General features: G+C 43.2%; 1 protein-coding gene across 1 annotated transcript in view; it reads left to right on the top strand.

The window, feature by feature from the left end:
• Nucleotides 1-7,496: 7,496 nt before the first annotated feature.
• SYDE2 (synapse defective Rho GTPase homolog 2) overlaps nucleotides 7,497-19,871 on the top strand; it is a 31,081-nt gene continuing 18,706 nt past the window's right edge. The window contains exons 1-2 of the mRNA XM_068141181.1: nucleotides 7,497-7,736; nucleotides 11,252-11,983. Coding sequence (XP_067997282.1) covers nucleotides 7,628-7,736; nucleotides 11,252-11,983 — 841 coding nt within the window. The 5' untranslated portion in view covers nucleotides 7,497-7,627. The remainder of the gene's footprint in view (nucleotides 7,737-11,251; nucleotides 11,984-19,871) is intronic.

The raw sequence follows: 19,871 nt of genomic DNA, 5'->3' as shown, positions 1-19,871 counted from the left end.
ACATGTGCTGCTCTGCTTTTGTCATTCCTTGGTTATCACAGAAGTGAGTGTTGGGAACAAGTTGTCAGCAGATGGCAAGTTTACTGGAGCCAGCAGGATCAAATACAAATATTCTTGCTGCATTGTTCTTCCCAAGTCAAGAAAAATCATCTGCTCCATAGTGGCTGGCCTAAGCAGAACAACTTTTTACTCCTGTGAAACACAGGTTTATTCTGTAATACTTTGCTTTCGAGGAGATGCAAAAAACCTCCAGGGTTCACCTGCACAGCCATACAAGAATGCCTTTCCAGTTTTCAGCCACTGTAAGGAAGCAGTGTTGTTCAGATTCTGCAAACAAGCCAAGCATGAGCATGCAGGCTCCAGTGTCACAGCTTCTCACTATTAACTTTTCTGATCTCTCCCATTGATGCACACACAATGGAGAGAATATTTCTGGTACGAAATGCCTCAGCTCTCTCAACAGCCTGAGGGTGGTGAGACACTGAAAGAGGTTGCCCAAGGAGGTGGTGGAAGCCTCATTCCTGGAGGTTTTTAAGGCCAGACTGGACGTGGCTCTGAGCAACGTGATCTAGTGTGAGGTGTCCCTGGCCATGGCAGGGGGGTTGGAACTAGATGGTCCTTGAGGTCCCTTCCAACCCTAACAATTCTGTGGTTCTATGATATGCTGGGTGTCTCTGGGTTTTTTGTTTGTTTGGGTTTTTTGTTTCTTTGTTTTTCTCTCTTTTTAAAAAAATGTATTTGGTTTTCTAAGGTACAGGATGATTATGATGAAATGATCATATGTGCACACATATAAAGTTGTTGGAGTAATAACATATAAAGTTGTTGGAGTAATAGACTTATTCAGCTTACATAAAAGAAAAATAGATACTTTCAATGTGTGGAACCAATGGACAGATTTTGAGTACAGAAACAACATTTGTTGCTTAAAATTTAAGATTATAAAGAACACATCTTTAAGGCACCCTTTTGACTATCTCAAGTAAAGAGCTTTGAGCACAGCACACTATATACAGTTCTTTAAAAAGATCAGTCTTTCAGTTTAAGGACTTTGCACTTTTAAAATACTGCTTTTCCTTTCATAGGATTTATAAGTCCTCTGTGCTTTGCTCTGACTTGAGAGTCAGAGTTTTGAGGCAATTTCTAATGATAGAAGTGGAAGAAAGGAATTTTAAGAAATTGGATTCCCCTAAGAGCATAGTCACTAAATGTGTTCCCCCATTCTGACATTTTGGTAACTGTTAATAGGCAAACAGGAGCCATTCAATGTATTCTTCTTACAGTGTTTAAGCTTTGCAGAATTTAAAATAAATAAATCTTGCATATGCACCAGGTTTTAGAACCCTGTGCATAATGCAATTTATCATGGATGTACCTTGCAACATCTCCTGAACACTGTTGTGGGGTCTGGCAGACCCTTGGCTCTGCTCAGGGTGTGTCAGCTCTTCTGTATATTAGAAGTGACTGTTGCAGGACACAGCTCAAAAAGCTGATGGCTCCAGCTAGTTAGGGTATGAGATTCACTTATGTTACACTTGGATTAATAACAAAATGCCATGGGAGACTGAATGATGGCAGAGACTTTGTGAAGGTATGAAGCCAAGGACAAAGATGTACCAAGACAGATGTGGGTGAGAACTCTGTATTTCTTCCCTGCCCTCCTGGGGCAGAAACAGCAGGACCACAAATGTGGTTCTAGCCTAAAGAGACAGGGCAAAATAGACAAATGCTTATTTACTGAATTAAATTTTTTTCACAGAGAATTTCCTAAGGTTTTGAGCATGAACTTGAACCTGTTTCCCTCTTTGTTGGTGTTTACTTTCTCTTCAACAAAGGTGGAATGTTAACAGTCTATGGGTTTTACCTCAATCTTACCAGAAGTTAATGGTGATGATAGTCACAATACCATCTATTTTTATACTGTGTGGGTAATACTTTGGATTCTTCATATCCAAAATACTTTGGTATTTTTAGCATATCTTCAGTAAGGCTAGCATCTTACCCTGGCAGTGGCATGCCGTAAGATTGCAGTCAGAGGTAGTAATGACAGCCCTGAAGGTCAATGACATGTTCAGAAAAGCTTATAGTGATGTTAGCTTGCACTCTCTAAAAGGAAAAAAAAAAACAATGTAATGAAAGAATGCAAGATACTAAAAAGTATTAATTACTGTCTTCCTTCTGTCCTTTGTTTAAACAGATGTCAGAGCTATGAATACTCCAGCTGTTAAACTTACCTGATAGCTATGAACAGAAGTATTTCCATCACACTGCTCCCTTGAATCTATATTAACTGTACATGGTTCTTAAAATTCTCTCCTGTTCAATTTTAATTACAGCTTAACAGGACAAGTTGACAATGACACTGGGAGCAACACACTCAGCACTTCACAGACAGCCAGGGCAGCAACCATTCTGATGCTATGAGTCATATTGCCAGAGCCTGGGAGGAACTGGTGGTGGCAGTGGCTTCTCAGAGGTCTGTTACCTCTTTGTGACAAGGCACCAGGTTCGGCTGGCTATAGCCAAGCAACAAGAATGCAGGTGTGGTGCATCAGGTATAAGATCTTGACAGCAGTGCCTATTTGGATTAAGAAGGTTTCTGGCAAGGATACATTCTAGAACGGATTCAGTTTTCTGAGCCAAACACTTGACTGTTCTTGGAGTCTTTAAAATTTGCTTTTAAAATATGCAACCCCAACTGCAAACGGTGCCAGAGCCCAGGGAGCAGATGGTGAAGCCATTTGGTAATGAACACCTTCAGCTTTGTCCAGCTTGTTGTCTAGCAACCTCCTCAAATTCAAAATATAAATTATTTATTCTCCCATTGGTTTGTCTTCCTCAGAAGATAAGCAGCTGGATTCTGGATCCTCTGGGATCCCTCAGCTGGCCAGTTCAAAATAGGGTCGGGGTAACAAAGGTATGGATGACTGTTGTAGTGTCTGCATCTGAGAGAGATATTTCTTTTGGCAGGCTGGGTATAATGCATCCAGGTATTAGCTGCCTGATAGAATTTTGTGGGACTCTGACTTCAGGCCATTCCAGGGTCAGGAAGGCAGATGCTTTCAATAAAAGGAGTGCTCATAGATTTTATTGGGGCATTCAAATGCTTCCAGTTCCCAGCTGTCATCGGCTCTGCTTTAGTCCTGTAGCTGTCACTTTATCTCCCTGCCTGTGACAGGTTTTGAGAGAAGACACTGATTTGCTAAGCTTATTTCATGAAAAGGAGACTCACTCACATTTCCAGACTTTTATTTTTACTCCTATGAATGAATCTCACTGAAGTAAAATGTATCTTTACACAGTTACATCCTAAATTAATATGAAACTTTTGTTTCAGGTGCAGGAGCAGCTCTTAGATGCTATGAAGGATGGAATTTTCCAGTATCAGGCCAGAACAGTTCAAAACCAGTCTCTGAGTTTGTACAGAAATGAATGCCTGTGTACTTAGGAAAGCACAGCTTCTTCATGGCATCTGCTGAGGCAAAGTTGACCTCTGAACCTGTCAGCAAGGCTGTAAAGTTTATCTGTCTTTGATTAGAAATAATTTATCTGTGTAATTTCATCATTCAGGTATATCAGTGCCCAAACATTGCCACACTAAGCATCAGCTTCATCACCAGGGATATCCTCATGAGTGCATTTTATTTGCAACTTGAATTTGACCTTTTTCTTGTGCAGTCATTTACAATTCTCATGTCATCAACTCAGAAAAGATGAAGCAATTGGCAAATTCTCAGTCTGTTAATGAAAAAAATTAATCTAAAAACATTTCTCCATGTACCTTCAGAAGAATACTGCTTTCTGTTTGCTTGAAGTCATGCTGCTTAACTGATCCTAATTATTTGCCAGTCTCCTAAAAAGCTTTTCAAGTTGATGCAAGCTCTAGTCTTACCCTCTTGAAGTAGCTTTTACTTTTTCTGGAAGTATGAGTAAAAGGACTCATATTCAGCACCATGTGCTTTGCAGCTCCTGAAGAAAAGAGGCTCAGCTGAAAACAAAAGATCAGCTTTGACTTTTACTCCACTGGTTCACGTTAGTTCCAGCCAGATCCCTAATGTTATTTTATCTGCAGGGTTTTTTTCTGTGTGTGATTAATGCCAACTCTGTTGGGCAAATACAGGATGCATAGGGATTAAAAAAAAAAAGAAAAAGAAAAATCCAGCTGCCAACAAGAAAAAGTGCTTTGTAACCACAGTTTGGAATGGAAACAATTTTCTAAGATACAGATCAAACTATGTTTATAGACTCGACTATTGGCAGCTTTTCACCAAGCTATTTCCTGTGTGCCCATTGCATACAGGAATAATCTAAATGCTTAAGCTAACATTTGAAACCATAGAGAACATGAAGAAAATACTGTGTGAAGCAGCACTGAAAACAATGATGTTGAATTTTCTTTTGTTTCCAAAGCTAATACGCATGGGAGAAGGCCACACTGCACACCAGATGTCAGTACTCCAGTTCTTTGCTGGGTTTGGTCCTCATTCTGGCTAGTACCTACTCTCTACTAGCAGTGTTTGAACTGCTACAGGAAATACCCAAGGAACAAAAATGTCCAAAAATGCCACCTAAGTAAGAGGAACTCGCTAAAAATTACACACTCTGTGCAAATAAATTGTTATTCATTAGGGAAATAATTCACACAATCTAAGGCGCAGGTAGACAGGAGGATCTCCCATTAGGACAGGTGGGAAAGCTGCAGGTGTGAAGATGATAGTCAAGGTAGGTGTAGGCTTCTCGTGTTTGCTTAGTTGGAACAGGCTGCAACAACTTGGTCTTGCAGGAAAAGCTTGGTGTTTATCTGCTCGCTGTTTCAAATCTTATCAGTGTTTTTTTAATGGTGCAGATCCTCTCTTCCTGACTTCACTGCATGCCCTTTGCTTTGGCCATACACTTGCTGGTGGCACAGCTAACCTCCTGATAATATCAGTTAAGGTAAATACTTGGAGCTGTGGTGCCCATGTAGAATTTTACTGGGGATTCTGGTGCTGGTGTTTTGCTCAGGTGAATTTCATTCCTTCTATCCAAGCTATGCCTCAGCTAGGAAGGGTGGAAGATCTGGTAAGAGGAAAGGTTTAATTATTGGGACAGTAATTTAGGTTTGATGGGGTGCTTGGTGCCATGGTTTAGTTGATTAGGTGGGTTGAACTAGTTGATAGGTTGGACACGATGATCTTGAAGGTCTCTTTCAACCTGGTTTATTCTATTCTATTCTAAAGCAAGGTTGGACAAGACCTCTGGATGTCCTCTGGTCAGCCCCAGTGCAGAGTGGGAGCCATGTAGGTAAGCCTGGCCAGGGCCAGCCAACTTTTCAGTGTCTCCAGAACAGAGTTCCCACAGGCTTTCTGGGCAACCTGGTTTCAGCACTTGGCTATGAGATGAACAAAAAAAAACTCAAATAAAACAAAACCTTCAAATATGTTTATACCTTTATTTTTGATTGTATTGTTACAGATCAGGACCACAGTTCTGGAAGGTACAGGAAAGAGCCTGCAAATCAGAGGTTTTTCTTGTGAATGAAAGCTTAACCAATCAGATGGATAAAGGAGGTGGCATTGGGCTTTTGCTTTACTTGGGCCCATGAGTGATGAAGAAAAAATAATTATGAATTAGTCTGATGGAGACAGACTCCTTAATTGTGCACAGTGAGCACATGCTCAGAAAAGCACTAATTGTTTTGTTTTTATGCATTTCTTGCATGCTACTTTGCCTGAGGTGTTGTTCCTGAACCAGCCCATGGGTGCTATGGCATGGCTGGCAGACAGGGCAGGATCTGACCCCTGCAGAGACAGAGGCCAGGCAGAGTACTCAGGACTCACATCTCCTGTTTGCACAGGAGTGAGCATTGAGACCGTCGCAGCCACTGCCCTGCCATCTCATCTGTCATTTTTCCCACACAAAGCTGAACACTCTGGAATTGTTTTTACGTCTGGCTCTGAAACTGAGACACAGGTATTTCCCAATACGTGTATGTAAAGGAATGCAAATGGTTTCAAAAGACAGGATGGCAAAATAGCATTTCTGTTGGAAGAGGTTTCGAGTTGTTGTGATGTGACATATAACTATCTTGAGATTTTAGATGCAATCACAAGTATTCTAATGATTTTTTTTTATGGTAGAAATACAGCTGTCACTGAGTTGCCCCTGGTGGTGTCTCACATACAAAGATTCAAAATTTTAATCCAATTTTGCTCTTCAGGAAGATTTAGTTTCCCATGATTAAACTATGAAACCCCTCTCAAAATTTGGTGAGAGGAAATCTGTGAATATGTGTGATGTTCATGAACTGCAGTTGTTTTCCGCAGAACAGAATGAGCACTTCCTTTAGCTCAGTACTTGGGGGTTTGTTTGGTATGTGGATCGCAGTGCTGACTCCATACAGAGTATGTGGTATACCTGCCTGCTAACAGCTGCCTTCTGCAGGAGGTAACATCCAGCTCACTGCCAACGGGTGGCAGACAGTGAAGGCTGCTCTGTGCTCACCCACCACAAGACTGGTGTATTGCAGATCATTTGCAAGGTATGTGATATGAGCAGCATCAGGAATATAGTTTGTTGCTTTTTATGACAAAATGAAATGCAGGAGATGTAGGCCCATGTAGATGTTAACGATAAAAGCTGTTTCAGTACTTTTATCTTGGTAAAAAAATCAATACTGTACCATTTCCTGAGATTGGTTTCAAAGGGCTGTGCACTCGCTAATAGAAATTGATGCACAATGTCACTGAGCAACACATACAAACCCAAAACTCTTCCCCGCGTCACCGAGTGCACCATTTGCTCTGTTTTTGGCCTTTAGGCTAGAAGACTGAACACTACTACCAACAAGGCAAACTTTATCCCCGTGTCGCTGGCGCTACTCTGCTGAGGAGCATGCGGAGGCTTTATAGCACAGCCGTGGCCCCGGGAAACGGCCGGGCAACAACAACTGCCACAAGCATGGCCTGAGTCCCGCAGGGAAAATTAAATTTGCAGCCTACAGATTTGTTTCTTTGGGGGGGAACCCCAAACATTATAATGGGAAAAGAAGTATTTAAGGTATGCTGTGAATCGTTCGGTCTTTGGCAAGAAAAGCCATGCACGTGGCTGACGGAGGCGATACTCCGACCTGTAGTGAGAAACGCTACCGAGTACAAACTGTAGTGATGGGAGCCTGTACCTGTGCAGGACGGATCCCGGGATCGAGGGGCCGGGCCCGCTACCCACCTGCAAAGGGCCCAGGATGCCGGGCCACCTCGTCCTACACCGCAGGTACCTTCCCTCAGGCGGCCCAGAGGCGATACCCCGTCCCCTCCTCCGGGGCCAGGCGCTGTGTCGCAAATCGCGGCAACTCGTCGCGCTCGGCACCGTCCCACAGCCAGCGACCCACCTCGCCCCGCGGGGAGCGGCGGGCGCGGCCCCCCGAGCGAGGCAGGGAGGGCGGCGCAGGCATGCGCAGTGCGGGCGCCCTCTCACCCCGCTCAGCTATGCCAAGTATGTGCGCGGCGGAGCCGGGGCTGGGCGCGCGGAGCCACGCCGCCATGGGGGTGTGCGGCCCAGGGCTGCCGCCGCCGCGCAGGGGGGCTGCTGGCCTCCGTGGGCCGGCGGGCAGCGCCCGCTGAAGACGGCGGGGAGGCAGCACTCAGGCATGGCTGAACCGCTCCGCAGGACACTCTCCAAGCTGCGGGGCAGGAGGTGCCAGCGAGGGGCGGCCGCGGGCACCGGGCACCGCCACGGCGGGGTTTGCGCCCCGCAGGGTAAGTGCTTGCGGGTGGGGCTGGCCGGGACTCGGTCGCGGGGCTCCGGCTGCTCTCCTGCCCGTGGCCGCTCCTCCACCTGCCGGGCGCGGGTGGTGGGCAGCGCCGGAGCGGGGGCGCGCGACCGTTTCCCTGCGGGGCGAGGGGAGCAAGGAGTCCTGGGGGGGCTGGGGATGCGCCGTGCCCGCGCTCCGGAGAGTCACGGGAAGGGGCCGGAGGTGGGCGCCGATCTTGTTTAGGACTTGACTTGGTCCTCAGCGGTAGCATCGTCACATCAGTAACAGCTCTTCTTCGCGTGAATAGAATTTTCGTGTTAAAATAAGAAACACTTGAATTTTCGCGACGACTTTGTGTGAATCTCTGCATACTTTCTTAGTGTTTGACTGTTTGTCATTCTTTGGGTTTGGTTCGTTGATTGTTTGGGTGCGCTTGAAAGCTCACAAATAAGTGTTTAATCTTGCTGTTCTTTCACTTAAATACCTAATTATTGCATTTTATAGTTTTGCTAGGAAACCTGGTGAAATAAGTGTGTTTAAATAGCAACCAGAAGAACTATGGACTGTTTGGTCCTTATACGGAGAGACTGGAAAAAGCGGTCTGAGCGGTGCACAGTATTACGTTGAAATATTTTATGTGCCTGCATAGTAGGCAGAATATCAATTTGAGCTGAAATATTGAAGCTGTTGAGCGTATAAGTGTTGCTACCATAACTGTTTACCTTTAAATACTGATTTAATTTTTTTAATGTCGTGGAAAGGCAAGGGAGCAACTGCATTTTTCTTTTTCTTCTTTTTCTGCTTCTTTTTCTCTTCTTCATCATATATTTAAAAAAAAAAATTCTTTTTAAAATTTTTCTTCTTTTGAGGGAGAACCATTGTGATGGGCTGTATTTGTGTGGAGGACTGATCTGATTTTGAGCATCTTTTAAATAGAGTGCAGGCAAAAGTACTAATAGAGTGTAAGAAGCATTCTTCTGAATGAAAGTTTGCTCTAGAACGAAAAGTACGTGCCTGACCTGTTTGTCTATGAAAGCGCTGTATTTATTTAAAATTGGCTCGTTAACTGTAACAGCTAACGACGTTGAAAAGTTGCTCTGTGATACTGTGCCACTGGTTGTGCAGATACTTGCATGTGAAACAGTTTGTTACTGAAATAAACACAAGCATAAGGGCTTTCAGGATCGGGGCCAAGTTCGAATAAAGGGGAAGCAGTGCTTGCAAATACTGCTATCGGTTGCAAGAATTGCAGTTGGGAGATTGTACGTGTAAGTGCCGTTTGGATGAGATTCAGTGAACATTCACAGTCGCTGACCTCTGGCTGCACGCTGGCCGGTGGGGAGGTGGAGAAGGGGTAGTTTTGAATAGGTGTGATAGGTGGCGTGTCTCTGCAAGCAGCACCGGCATGTGCCGGAGCCGCTCGGTTATTAATGTTTCTGTGGTAAACTTTTGCAGATGGCTTGTTATTGAGATGCCCAGATGGATGTTGAAAACAAAGCGAAGTTTGCTCTTCGTGTTTGCTGCTGCTGCTGGGACTGAAGGGCAGTCTGAGGCTGGTGCCAGATGTGTCACTGGATGTATATTTAGGCACGCAGCGCTTCTTAGGAGCCAAGCTGTTTTGGGAATTGTAGGCTGTTGTAACCAGTGCGGAAGGGCCTGCGTTTCTGCAGTGAAGCAGGAAGTAGTAGATATTTTTGTTCGTGGAAATACAGCTTTTGGATGCTCCATCTATTTATTTATGTCTCTGGAACAGGAACCACTCCTTGGGCTGTCCATGCAGAAGTGGAGGGCTTCGAGGTAGTTGTCACTAGCAGCAGGATGTCTGCCCAAGAAGCCCCGATCCAAACTGACTTCTTGGAAATGTAGGCATAGCCTATCCACTGCAGATGAGTTCCCTGTCTGGTTGGTTAGTTCTTACACAAATAGTCACGTAAAGGGGAACTTTTACAATGACATGCTTTCACTTCCAGGCTATAGTTGGGGGAAGGAGTACTTTTGCAGTAAAGTCACTAAAACTTTGCCAGAGGTCTGTGTCTTGAGCCCTGCTTTCACATTTTCGTCAAATGCTCTTAACTGACTGATTTAGGCTTAAGTGTAACAAAGCAGTTAAGTGGAGGTGTGCACAATTTCCACAATGAGCACGGTTGATTTTGGTAATTCTTTGAACCACATGAATTCTTCAAATCATGTTTGTATTGTAGTTTAGTTAAACAAGCAAACCTCACTTCAAAACAATCATGAAATAATGAATCTTTTATCAAATTAAGTGGTGTGTTAGATCTTACCAAAGACCTCTCCTGTCATTGATCTGCAGACCTAAAAGGAGATTTGAAAGGAAGGTGTTCAAGTGACAGTCTTTTTCCTGTCTCCACCAAACATAGCTGGATTTACAGAGCTGCTCCCTGAGTCCCTCAGAGGTGTCTGTATTTTAACATCCATTATTGGTGTGTAAATATTTTTTGTCTGAGGATAATGTTCAAGCAACGTCCAATAGCTGCTTCCATCTAGAATTTCCAGTTGCAGGGGGCTTTGAATGAAAACAAGTTGTCTGTTTTATGAGAACCTTTTACTCTCATTCAGTCTTAGTGGCTGTGCAAACTCTGTGTGGTTTGCTGCCTTCTGCACAAGAGTGTGAGGAGTATCTGACCTCTGTTTCTTGTTGTTAATTTGGTTGTGTTTGCAGCTTTCCTTCCAGTCTCAGCAAAGGGCCACTGCTTGCTCGGGGGTGAGGTGCTCATTCCTTATGAGATCCCACCTCTCTGGACAGGCGTGCAGCTGCTGTGCCCTGAAGCCTGCCAGGGACATGGCATTGCTGCTCAGTGTGCTGCTTGGACCTGCTCTGACTAGGGGCTCAAATGCATGTGGATTTCTTTTTTTGTATAATTAAATGTTTGGTCACTGCTTTAAGGAAATTGTTTCAAGTTTTGGGAGCAGTCAGTGGAATTTGAGTGTTGTGTGAAATTTTTGTTTCATTATGATATGTTTCATTGTATCTCCCATGTTTCAGGGGATGCTTCTATCTTAATTACAGGATAAAGCTTGTAAGGACAGTACTGTCTGGAGGTTTTTGTGCAAGATATCACCTCACTTTTATTTATACATAAATCTAGAAGTGAATCTTTGGAGTTCTTTTGTGGCTTTTTAAGCAGTACATTATACCAAATTATATTTCTTCATTGGCATAAGTAAACTGGAGAAATATTGGGTGGCAACTTTTCAAACCAATTGTTTTGAACTTGGCAGAAAACAGCCATTTCTATGTAAGTATCTGTGACCTTTCAGCAGGACTCTCTCACTGCAGTTTCCCTAAATTGCATGGTGTTAAAAATACAGACAAGCAAACCTGACTCTTTATTATGTGCACATTCTGCTTCAACAGGCTGAAATCTAATTTTGCAATCACATCTACTTATCTTTTGTCCTTTCTGATGATGTCTAATGCAGATGTCACACCAAGGCATATATATTCTAAACATTTGTCTTTTCTTCTTTTTTTTTTTCCTTTTTTTCTGGGAACAGATTTAATAGAAAATGTTTACATAGCTTCAAGGAGCAGGAAGGAGCCCAGGTACCCCCAGGCCAGCGAGGTTACTGAGCACAGGCTGCAGGTGAACAGCATTACTGTTTCCAAGAAACGCAGCTGGCTGCAGCAGAGCACCCACCAACCTCCTCCTCCTCCTCCAGAAGAAAATGCCTATAAGGAAACACAAGGGGCTGTTATCCTGGTACCCAAATCTCCCATCCCACTGACTGAACCCACAGTGCCACAGGGTCCTTCTATACCACCAGTGGGGTGGGAGCGCCCTGCACGAAGCTGTGCTCCCGATGGTGTCCTGCCAAGCACCACGAGCCCTTCTGCACTGAGGAGTACTGCTTTGGACTTCAGTGAGGAAAACGATGCAGATGATGAAGGTGAAATATGGTACAATCCAATCCCTGAAGATGATGAGCCAGACTTGCTGAGAGTCTGCTCTTCTGCTGTGAATAGTCCTGTTGCTATGGGCTCCCCAACGGTCCAGTACAATCCCCACCCTGGGGGTGACTCTGGGATGGTGGTGGGTCTCCACGAGGGTGCCCCATGCTCCATGCAGAGTGTGGGGAGCAGTCGGATGGCTCATCCCAGTGAAGTGAGTCAGGCTGATGCCTTGCATGCCGGGGAGCACTTTCAGCAGCACCGGCAGAGGTTTGCCTCCAAAGCTCCAAGTGTACCAGCAGTCGAGGACAATCCTGCCTTTAAGTGCCCTTCAGCAGGTAAGGGGGTTCAGGAACGTGAAAGTGTTATGTCCTCTATTTTCTTTTAAAGAAATAATAAACCCTTATGTCTCTCTTTTCTGTTTCTCTTCACTGTTGAGCAAATTTCTGGTAGAAATGCATGCCAGGGTCGTTAAAAAATTGTGAGACTGATACCTCCTAACTGTAGAGCTGCACAGTTGTTTCTCAGTCATTTTGTTGTATGTCCAGGTGTGGTTGTCCTCTGTGGTCTTTGGCTCCCATGTTGCTGAAGAAGAAAGGTTTTACAAAGTGAATTTACTAGAGCCATGGTAATGTGAGGACACACTGGGTTTCCTCTGTTAACTAGTGCCTAACCCTGGCCTTGGATTCCAGCCTTGAAGACACTACATCTGCAGAAGTTTCTTTAACTTGCTGTCTGGGACTTTTTTAATAGTGACTTTTTGGAAGACCATGTAAATGCTATTAATCACCTTGCTTTCTGTAATTGCTATCTTGTTGGCTGCCTTGGGCTAATCTAATAGACTGCAAAGGAGTGGTTTTCACTTTCAGAAGCCAGCCTCTTTGTTGTTATCTTTGGCTGAGTGATAGTCTCATTTCCATAATTCCATCAGTGTGTGAATTCAGCATCATATTAAAGATTTTTTCCCAGAAAAACCCAAACAAAAATAAAACCACACCAAACAAAAGTAAGCAGGTAAAAACCCCAGCCCTTTCCAAAAAGGTATTATTTTTAAGTACTGCTTTAAGTGTCTTCTATTATCTTGACCTTAACTCTAGTATCCTATTGAGAGTTAGTGTAAAGTTCAGAAGACGGAGAATTCCAGTTCCTCTCTTTGCAGGAAGTTTGCTCTTTCTTTGCACTGATTTTAAGAGCCACTAACTCTGCCCAGCTCAGCAGAGAGGACCTGAAGCACCAGCATTGGAGCCCAGATGTGCATTGTCCTCTAGAGGAGCCCCCATCTGGGCTGCTCCCATCCAACCTCACCATCCCAGCAGGCTTCTGGCCCTGTGTCCCTGGATGCCGGGAGCCGCTGTGCCTGGATTCCCAGCACAGAGATTGCTTCTAGGAATGGGGCTTGTTTTCAAAGGCACCAGGGCAACTGTTGTAAACAGCAGAAGAAAAAAAGAGTCTTCTCTTCTGGGAGCTCATATTTTGTTCTTTTTGTCAAAAATGCTGCAGATATGAGCATGTTTTCAGTTGCAAAGTGTGTTAAAGTTATCATGCATTTATTTAGCAGTGGCTGACTTTTAGAGCTGCATTAAATACTGCAAGACAGATAAAATGCCATGTTCTTAAGCAGATTTTTGTCATTGTTGGAGCTCTGGGCGCTTTGGAGAGGCCAGTAAACAAGGTGTGTCCTCCTGAAAGCTGTTTGACTTCTATTTCAGTGGTTAATCTCTCACTATATAGGTGACTTTTTCTTTTCTAAAAAAAAAATTAATCCCATTATGTAGGAATAAAAAAGTAAAAATTGCTTTTATAGTGAATAAACATTTATTTCTGATTGCAAAATTGCTCCTTTACAGTGTCTCATGAAACCAGGAAAAAAAGTGTTATGAATTTCTCCTGATTAGTTTGTTATACAGTGAGTTAATGAAGGTGCTTTAAATGCAGCTCTCCTTTTGCATGTTTTGAATAGCTCTCACATTGAATAGATTAATTGATGATAAAGTGGATCCCTGCTGCTCAGTAATTTGCTTTATAATGGAGAAGTGGCTTAGTTATTTTTAATCCATTTAAGGCATTTACAGTTATTTCCAGTCAAATTTAAAATGACAGTTCATCCATACAAAATTACTGTGTGAAAAACAACATGGCCTTTGACACTGTTTCCCCCAGAATTCTCATGGACAAACTAGCTGTTGATGGCTTGGATGAGCACACACTCAGCTGGAGAAACCATTGGCTGGGTGAATGGTTGCAAGTGGTGTTCCTCAGGGCTCATTGTTGGGACCACTTCTGTTTAACATCTTTATTGATGACCTTGATGAAGACATAGAGTGTCATCAGTGAGTTTGCAGATGACACCAAGTGAGGTGGGAATGTTGATCTGCATGAGGGTAGGGAGGCTCTCCAGAGGGACTTGGATAGATTGGATCTATGGGCCAGTGTTAGCGGGATGAGCTTCAACAAGGCCAAATGCCAGGTCCTGCATTTGGGTCACAGCAACCCCAAGCAATGCTACAGGCTTGGGGAAATCTAATTAACAAGCAACTGAATATGAGCAAGCAGTGTGCCCAGGTGGCCAAGAAAGCCAATGGCATCCTGGCTTGTGTTAGAAATGCTGTGTCCAGCAGGAGTAGGGAGGTGATTGTCCCCTTGTACTCAGCTCTGGTGAGGCTACACCTCCAGTATTGTGTTCAGTTTTGGGCACCTCAATACAAGAGAGATGTGGAGGTGCTGGAGCAAGTGCAGAGGAGGGCAATGAAGCTGGGGAAGGGCCTGGAGAATAAATCTTACAAAGAGCGACTGAAGGAGCTGGGGCTGTTCAGTTTGAAAAAGAGGAGGCTGAGGGGAGACCTCATTGCTGTCTACAAGTACCTGAAAGGCTGTTGTGGAGAGGCTGGTGGTGGTCTCTTCTCACAGGTAATTAGTGATGCAACAAGAGAGAACAGCCTCAAGCTGCGACTGGGTAGGTTTAGACTGGACATTAGGAAAACTTTTCACAGAAAGTGGTCAGGCGTTGGAATGTGCTGCCCAGGGAGGTGATTGAGTCACCAACCCTGGATGTGTTTAAAGGTCATTTGGATGTGATGCTTGGGGATATGGCTTAGGGGGGAACCTTGTAGAGTAGGGTTATTGGTTGGACTTGGTGATCCTGAGAGTCTCTTCCAACCTGAACGTTTCTGTGATGGTCAGTTAGGACCTTGTTTGAATTACACAACTGCTCTGAAATCCCTGTCTATGTTGTTAGAAAGCTGGGTACAATTAACGGTAATGCCTGAGAAATAAGCAGTTACTGCTTTGGGGAAAAGTCTGCTTACTTTTCTTCTTGATATGGTTTTATATATGTCAATAGTGGTGAGCATGTGAGTCTAAAGTATTAGATTTTGAGAAGCATGCATAGAATAATTTGGGACACTATAAAAGTCAATAAAATACATTAGTTGTTCATTTTGTCATTTGCTGTTTTCCTCTTTGGATAATGGAATAATTTTTACCTTTAAAACTTTAAATGTTGCTGCCTTTCTTGGATTTCCAGCCTCATAGAGAGAAAATGGTTGTGGAATTTCTTTTTTTTTTTTTTTTGAGAGAGAGTCTGTTAGATGGAAGATTAAGAAAAAAATCAGAATTGAGAGTCTTCCCCAACACAGTAGCAAATACCTACTTCCTGTAAATGTTAGTGATAGAATGGATTGTAGTTGTAGAGATGCTAATTTACCCCATAGTCTTAATTTATACCATTAGTTCCTGGTGTTAATCTAGTTACTTTCTACAGTAAATTCCATTTATGTTAATAGGATTTGTCAGGCAACTCCTTAGCCAATAATTCTGGCCATGCTGGCTTTTGCAAAGAAACTGATTAAAAATGAGGCACCCCTGTAGCAGAGCTTGAGAAAATAATTAATGTGTTTTGTTTGTAACAAGTACATAAAAGATAAGAGTAAGACAGTAGCTCGGTTCTCAGTTAGTAATGTAGCCAGCTTGTGCTCTTAGGTCTTCAGGAGAAGTGTTTTAAGTAGTGAAGGACCCTGGAGGCTGTTTTTAATATGTCTACTTTCACAGGCAAGATGGTTACAGTTGGAAAAGAGCTGTATTTTTTTATGAATTCAGTATGAAAAGTTATATATAGTTTTTTTTGGCATGTATAAAATGTTAAAGCAAATTTTCTTTGCAGCCATTTAGGATTGAACTCTTAACTGCATGTTTCTGTAGATGTGTGCATCACCAGCAAAATGCTGAGGAAAAACACCTCTTTATAATTTCAGCTCCTGCAGCATTTACAGCATGGAGCTCTGAACTGTGCCTTCTGAAGAATTTGTAATATTTTTGCTTTTGGGGAGGATTACTGTAGGGATTAGTGTCTGCCTCATCAGTGGAATCGTCACGCATGTGTCTATCTCAGAGACATCCCAAGAGGACTTGTGCAGGTTGCCAGGATATACATGGGTTAGCTGCCTGTGTGGAAAATCGTGGTAGGAATCACCATAAGCAGATTTCAGTGTTGTGGGAAGTGAAGATTGATACTGTGTTCTCACTTAGCCTAAATACATGCCAGCTGGAGCTGTGACCACTGTCCTGGATTTCAATTATACTTTTGGGGGCCAATGAGGGCAAATACTTTGTATGCTTAGATGCTGCAAATAAGCTTCCAGCAGTATACATACACTGAGCAGAAAATCCTATCTACCAATTTCCTTCCATACCTTACAAGTACTATTAGCTTAATTATTTTTTATTTTTTTCCAGGTTTCCAAGTGCAAGGAACTTTGGTTTTGTGGGGCAGAAAGGCATTCATGCAAAATATTTGCATGATGTTTGAGATACCAGAATGGTTTGGGGGGGGTGTGGCAGAAAAGTCCCTCTATTCCCTCTTTCTCCTGCAGAGCTGAATCTAGTTTGTCAGTGGGCTTTTGAGGAGTTTGTGCATGTGCTTTTAAAGTTTGAGGGCTTATTCATGCATGTGTCTTTGATCCATGGGGTGACAACGCCATAAAGACCTACTGTTGAGAAGAGGCAAAAGCATGTAGCAGCTGTGGAGTGGAAGCAGTTAGTTTAAAATAGCTATTGCCTTTTGCAGTTTCTGATTTGTACCAAGTTACTGTTTATCCTCTGACTGGGGAAATGGGGGCAAAGCCACTTTTCATGACATGAAAAGCACAGCAAGAGGAATGCAGCCCAAACAAGGCAGTGCTTGGCGTCAGCCATGGTACCGCCACTTGCTTTTGGGGTAGTGCCAGCATCTGAACAGAGCTGAGTGGTTTACTTGCATCACAGAATCGCTGATGTTTAAAATATCTGCAATTAAGTCGTGGTTGTAGATACTGGACTCTAAGTCTGGTCAGATATCTAAAGTACTGTTATATGTCCTTGTTCCTCTCTCTAATGAGATACTGCTGTCATGGATGCTCTGAGGATTGCTGACATGATGGAGAGCAGGCGGTAGTCAGCCCCTTCACCTCTTGGCTTGCACGAGCCTTGTGGGGGTTATACTGTGATTCCTTTCCATTTTTATCTGAAGCAATTTAGTTTATATCTTTTGCTCCTGTAAAAGTGTTCCCTGGGTTGATGGGTTTATCACAGCCTAATTCATGTCAGTGCACTTATTATTTGAAGAAAGAAAACTATCTTACAGAGTCCTTAAAGAGTTTGGTGGTTTTCACCATTCCTTGACTCTAAAGTGGAAAGAAAAAAAAAAGATTCTTAAATTTATTTCCATAATTAAGATGTTACTTAGAAATAATTTCATTCTATCTCAAACTCAAAATGTTCTTTATTAATTATTAGTTGGTTTTTTTCCTTAGTTGCTGATGTGTATAGAGGTCCTGCTTTCCTTCTATCTTAATCGAAGCTGCTTGAATTTGGTGTAGCATGAATTCTCCTTTCAGTGCCATTTAAAGTTCTACTCTGAAGTTTTATATCAGAACAAGCCTGGAACTACTGAAATATAATTTGCATGCACTCAAGAAAGTTAACACCTTCGACATCAGCAGAGCTGTGCCGTTTATGCCAGCTGAGGATCCAGATCAGTATTTCTTGTGGAGTCCAGCACAGGGACAGTGGCACTTTTCTACTCACCTGTTGTTTGCCACAAGGACACTTTTGAGATATTTAGTCTTTTCTGGTTTTACTTGCTGCTTTTTAGTTTTTAATGAATTTTCCCAATATGCCCTTGGGCTGATTTTTAGAAATAATAATAAAGCATGAAAATACAGGCAGAAGGGAAACTTTGGTTTTGAAAGTTATAACTACTTAGTGTAAGCTGTATTTTGTTTTTCTCTTTTCTAAATAAAATTGCATAGATCTTCAGCACTCATGCCATTATTCTAGAAAGGTGCCTTCATTGTTAGATGTAGTTTACTTATCAAGTATGCCTGGAGAATGGTAGGGAAAATTACCTATCAGGTTGAATTTGATGGGAACTCATTCCTTCTGTTACCTCATACCAATGGCCATGTGATACTTCCATAGTTTTCTGTAGTAAGAAACTGATCGTTTTGTGACTTACTCATTCACCTAAAATTGTTGTCCCCCCAAAAAATTACAGGTTTTCTGAGAAACTTTACAATAACTCAGCCTACCTTAAGCCATGAGCAATGTTATATGTATAATAATCAAATGTGCCTGTAAAATACCATGTGTTGCTGGCAGGGGGTATGGTGGTGCCATGTGTGCCCAAGAAGATGTAAAGTGTTTAGCAGGGTCAGACCAGCAATTTTTACCATGCTGGATTACTGCTTGTACTGACAGAGGCTGTGTTGGAAGTGCTTAAGATAGTTTGAACCCTTTCTTCCCTTGGGGTATGGTTTGTAATCACCAGCCTGCTCAGCCAAGAGGATGGTGGCGATTGCCTCATGGACACCTGGCTGGATAGGGTGGGAGGAAAGGGGGTATGGGTTTGCAAAGCACTATGAGCTGTTCATATCTCTCCAGTTATGTCTCTTTGGTCAAGAAAAGGCTTTGTCCTTTCATGCAGCCATCTCACTGAGCAAAGCAAAAGGTGACTTTACTAGCAGTAAAATTACATGAGTATTTTCACTTAGAGCCACTTTTGCATCCCTTATGAAACCAACAGTGGTTCTTGCTAGCAATAACCACCCCATTCACTCATCACTTCCCAAATTTTAGCAAAGGTGCTCGTGTAGCCTTGCCCATTGCAGGCTAGGGTACTATGGAGCCCCTAAGCGTGCTAACCCTTTACTAGTCAAGCTGATGGAAGCAGTCATTTGTGATATGAAGTCACTTAGACTTGGGTTGTGTTGTCCTTCTAAAGCTGGAATTTTTTTCTGCATTACTCATACTGCTAAAGCTTCTGGAAAGCACAAGGTAAATGTAAAGACAGCATATCATAGAACAGTCACAGCTGAAAAGAACTCAGAAGGTCATCCTGTCCTCCATTTGATGGGAAAGGGAGCCTAGATAAGATTAGCTAGCACCCTTTCCAGTCGCATCTGGAAAACTTCCAGTGATGGGGACTGTACCATGCACTTGGGGATGTTGTTTGAGTGATTGAGTGTTCTCACTGTTAAAAATTACTACATTATATACACACACATGTATGGTAGTCATTTACATAACACATCTCTTATGTTTTATCTCCTCCTACCATCTTTCCATATGGCTGTTTTTAAAGTTTAACTATTGAGATGGGACACGTAGTGCCAGAATGAGTGGGGACGGGGACAGTGAAGAGCTTGTTTGCAGCATGGCCTCGTAACCTGGTAAAAGGGACAAGGTACAAATCAGTTCCTCTAGCACCATTGTGAGAAAGCTGCACCAGATTTCTAGGCTGGGAAGTGAAGTGTTACTGGCCTGTGGTACAGCTCCTTTTGCAGCTTGTGCAGAGCTGTGTCATGTACACTCTTTAAAATTGCGTGCATACCTCAGCACATTGCTGGCTTTAGTGGAACAACATGTGGCTCAGTGCTGATGGGAATACCATCCTGCATAATACTCGACTGTTAAGTTTCTTCCAGCCACATATTTCCTTTTAACTGTTTGGTGCTGAACACAGCAGAAGTTGGACACATAAAAGTCAGGGTGTTAGATTGACTCTTCAGTTTTAATGAGCTGAGGGGAGTTTAATTTGCTGGCTTGCTTTTCCAAGCCTGTGCCAGAGGCTTTCGACGGAAGGGGAAGATTAATGTTAGCGGGCGGCAGTATGGCACTGATTGCTGGGGAGCGCTCCAGGCCAGCCCACCAGTGGGACCGTGCGGTGATTTGCAGTACAAGGGAAGGCTTTGT

The sequence above is a fragment of the Melanerpes formicivorus genome, unplaced genomic scaffold (genome assembly GCF_026170545.1).
Source record: "Melanerpes formicivorus ecotype bairdi unplaced genomic scaffold, bMelFor1.0.p_v2 SCAF_7, whole genome shotgun sequence".
In the NCBI taxonomy this organism is placed as follows: domain Eukaryota; kingdom Metazoa; phylum Chordata; class Aves; order Piciformes; family Picidae; genus Melanerpes; species Melanerpes formicivorus.
The sequence above is the reverse complement of the archived record's forward strand: the minus strand, read 5'-3'. Positions and strand labels throughout refer to the sequence as shown.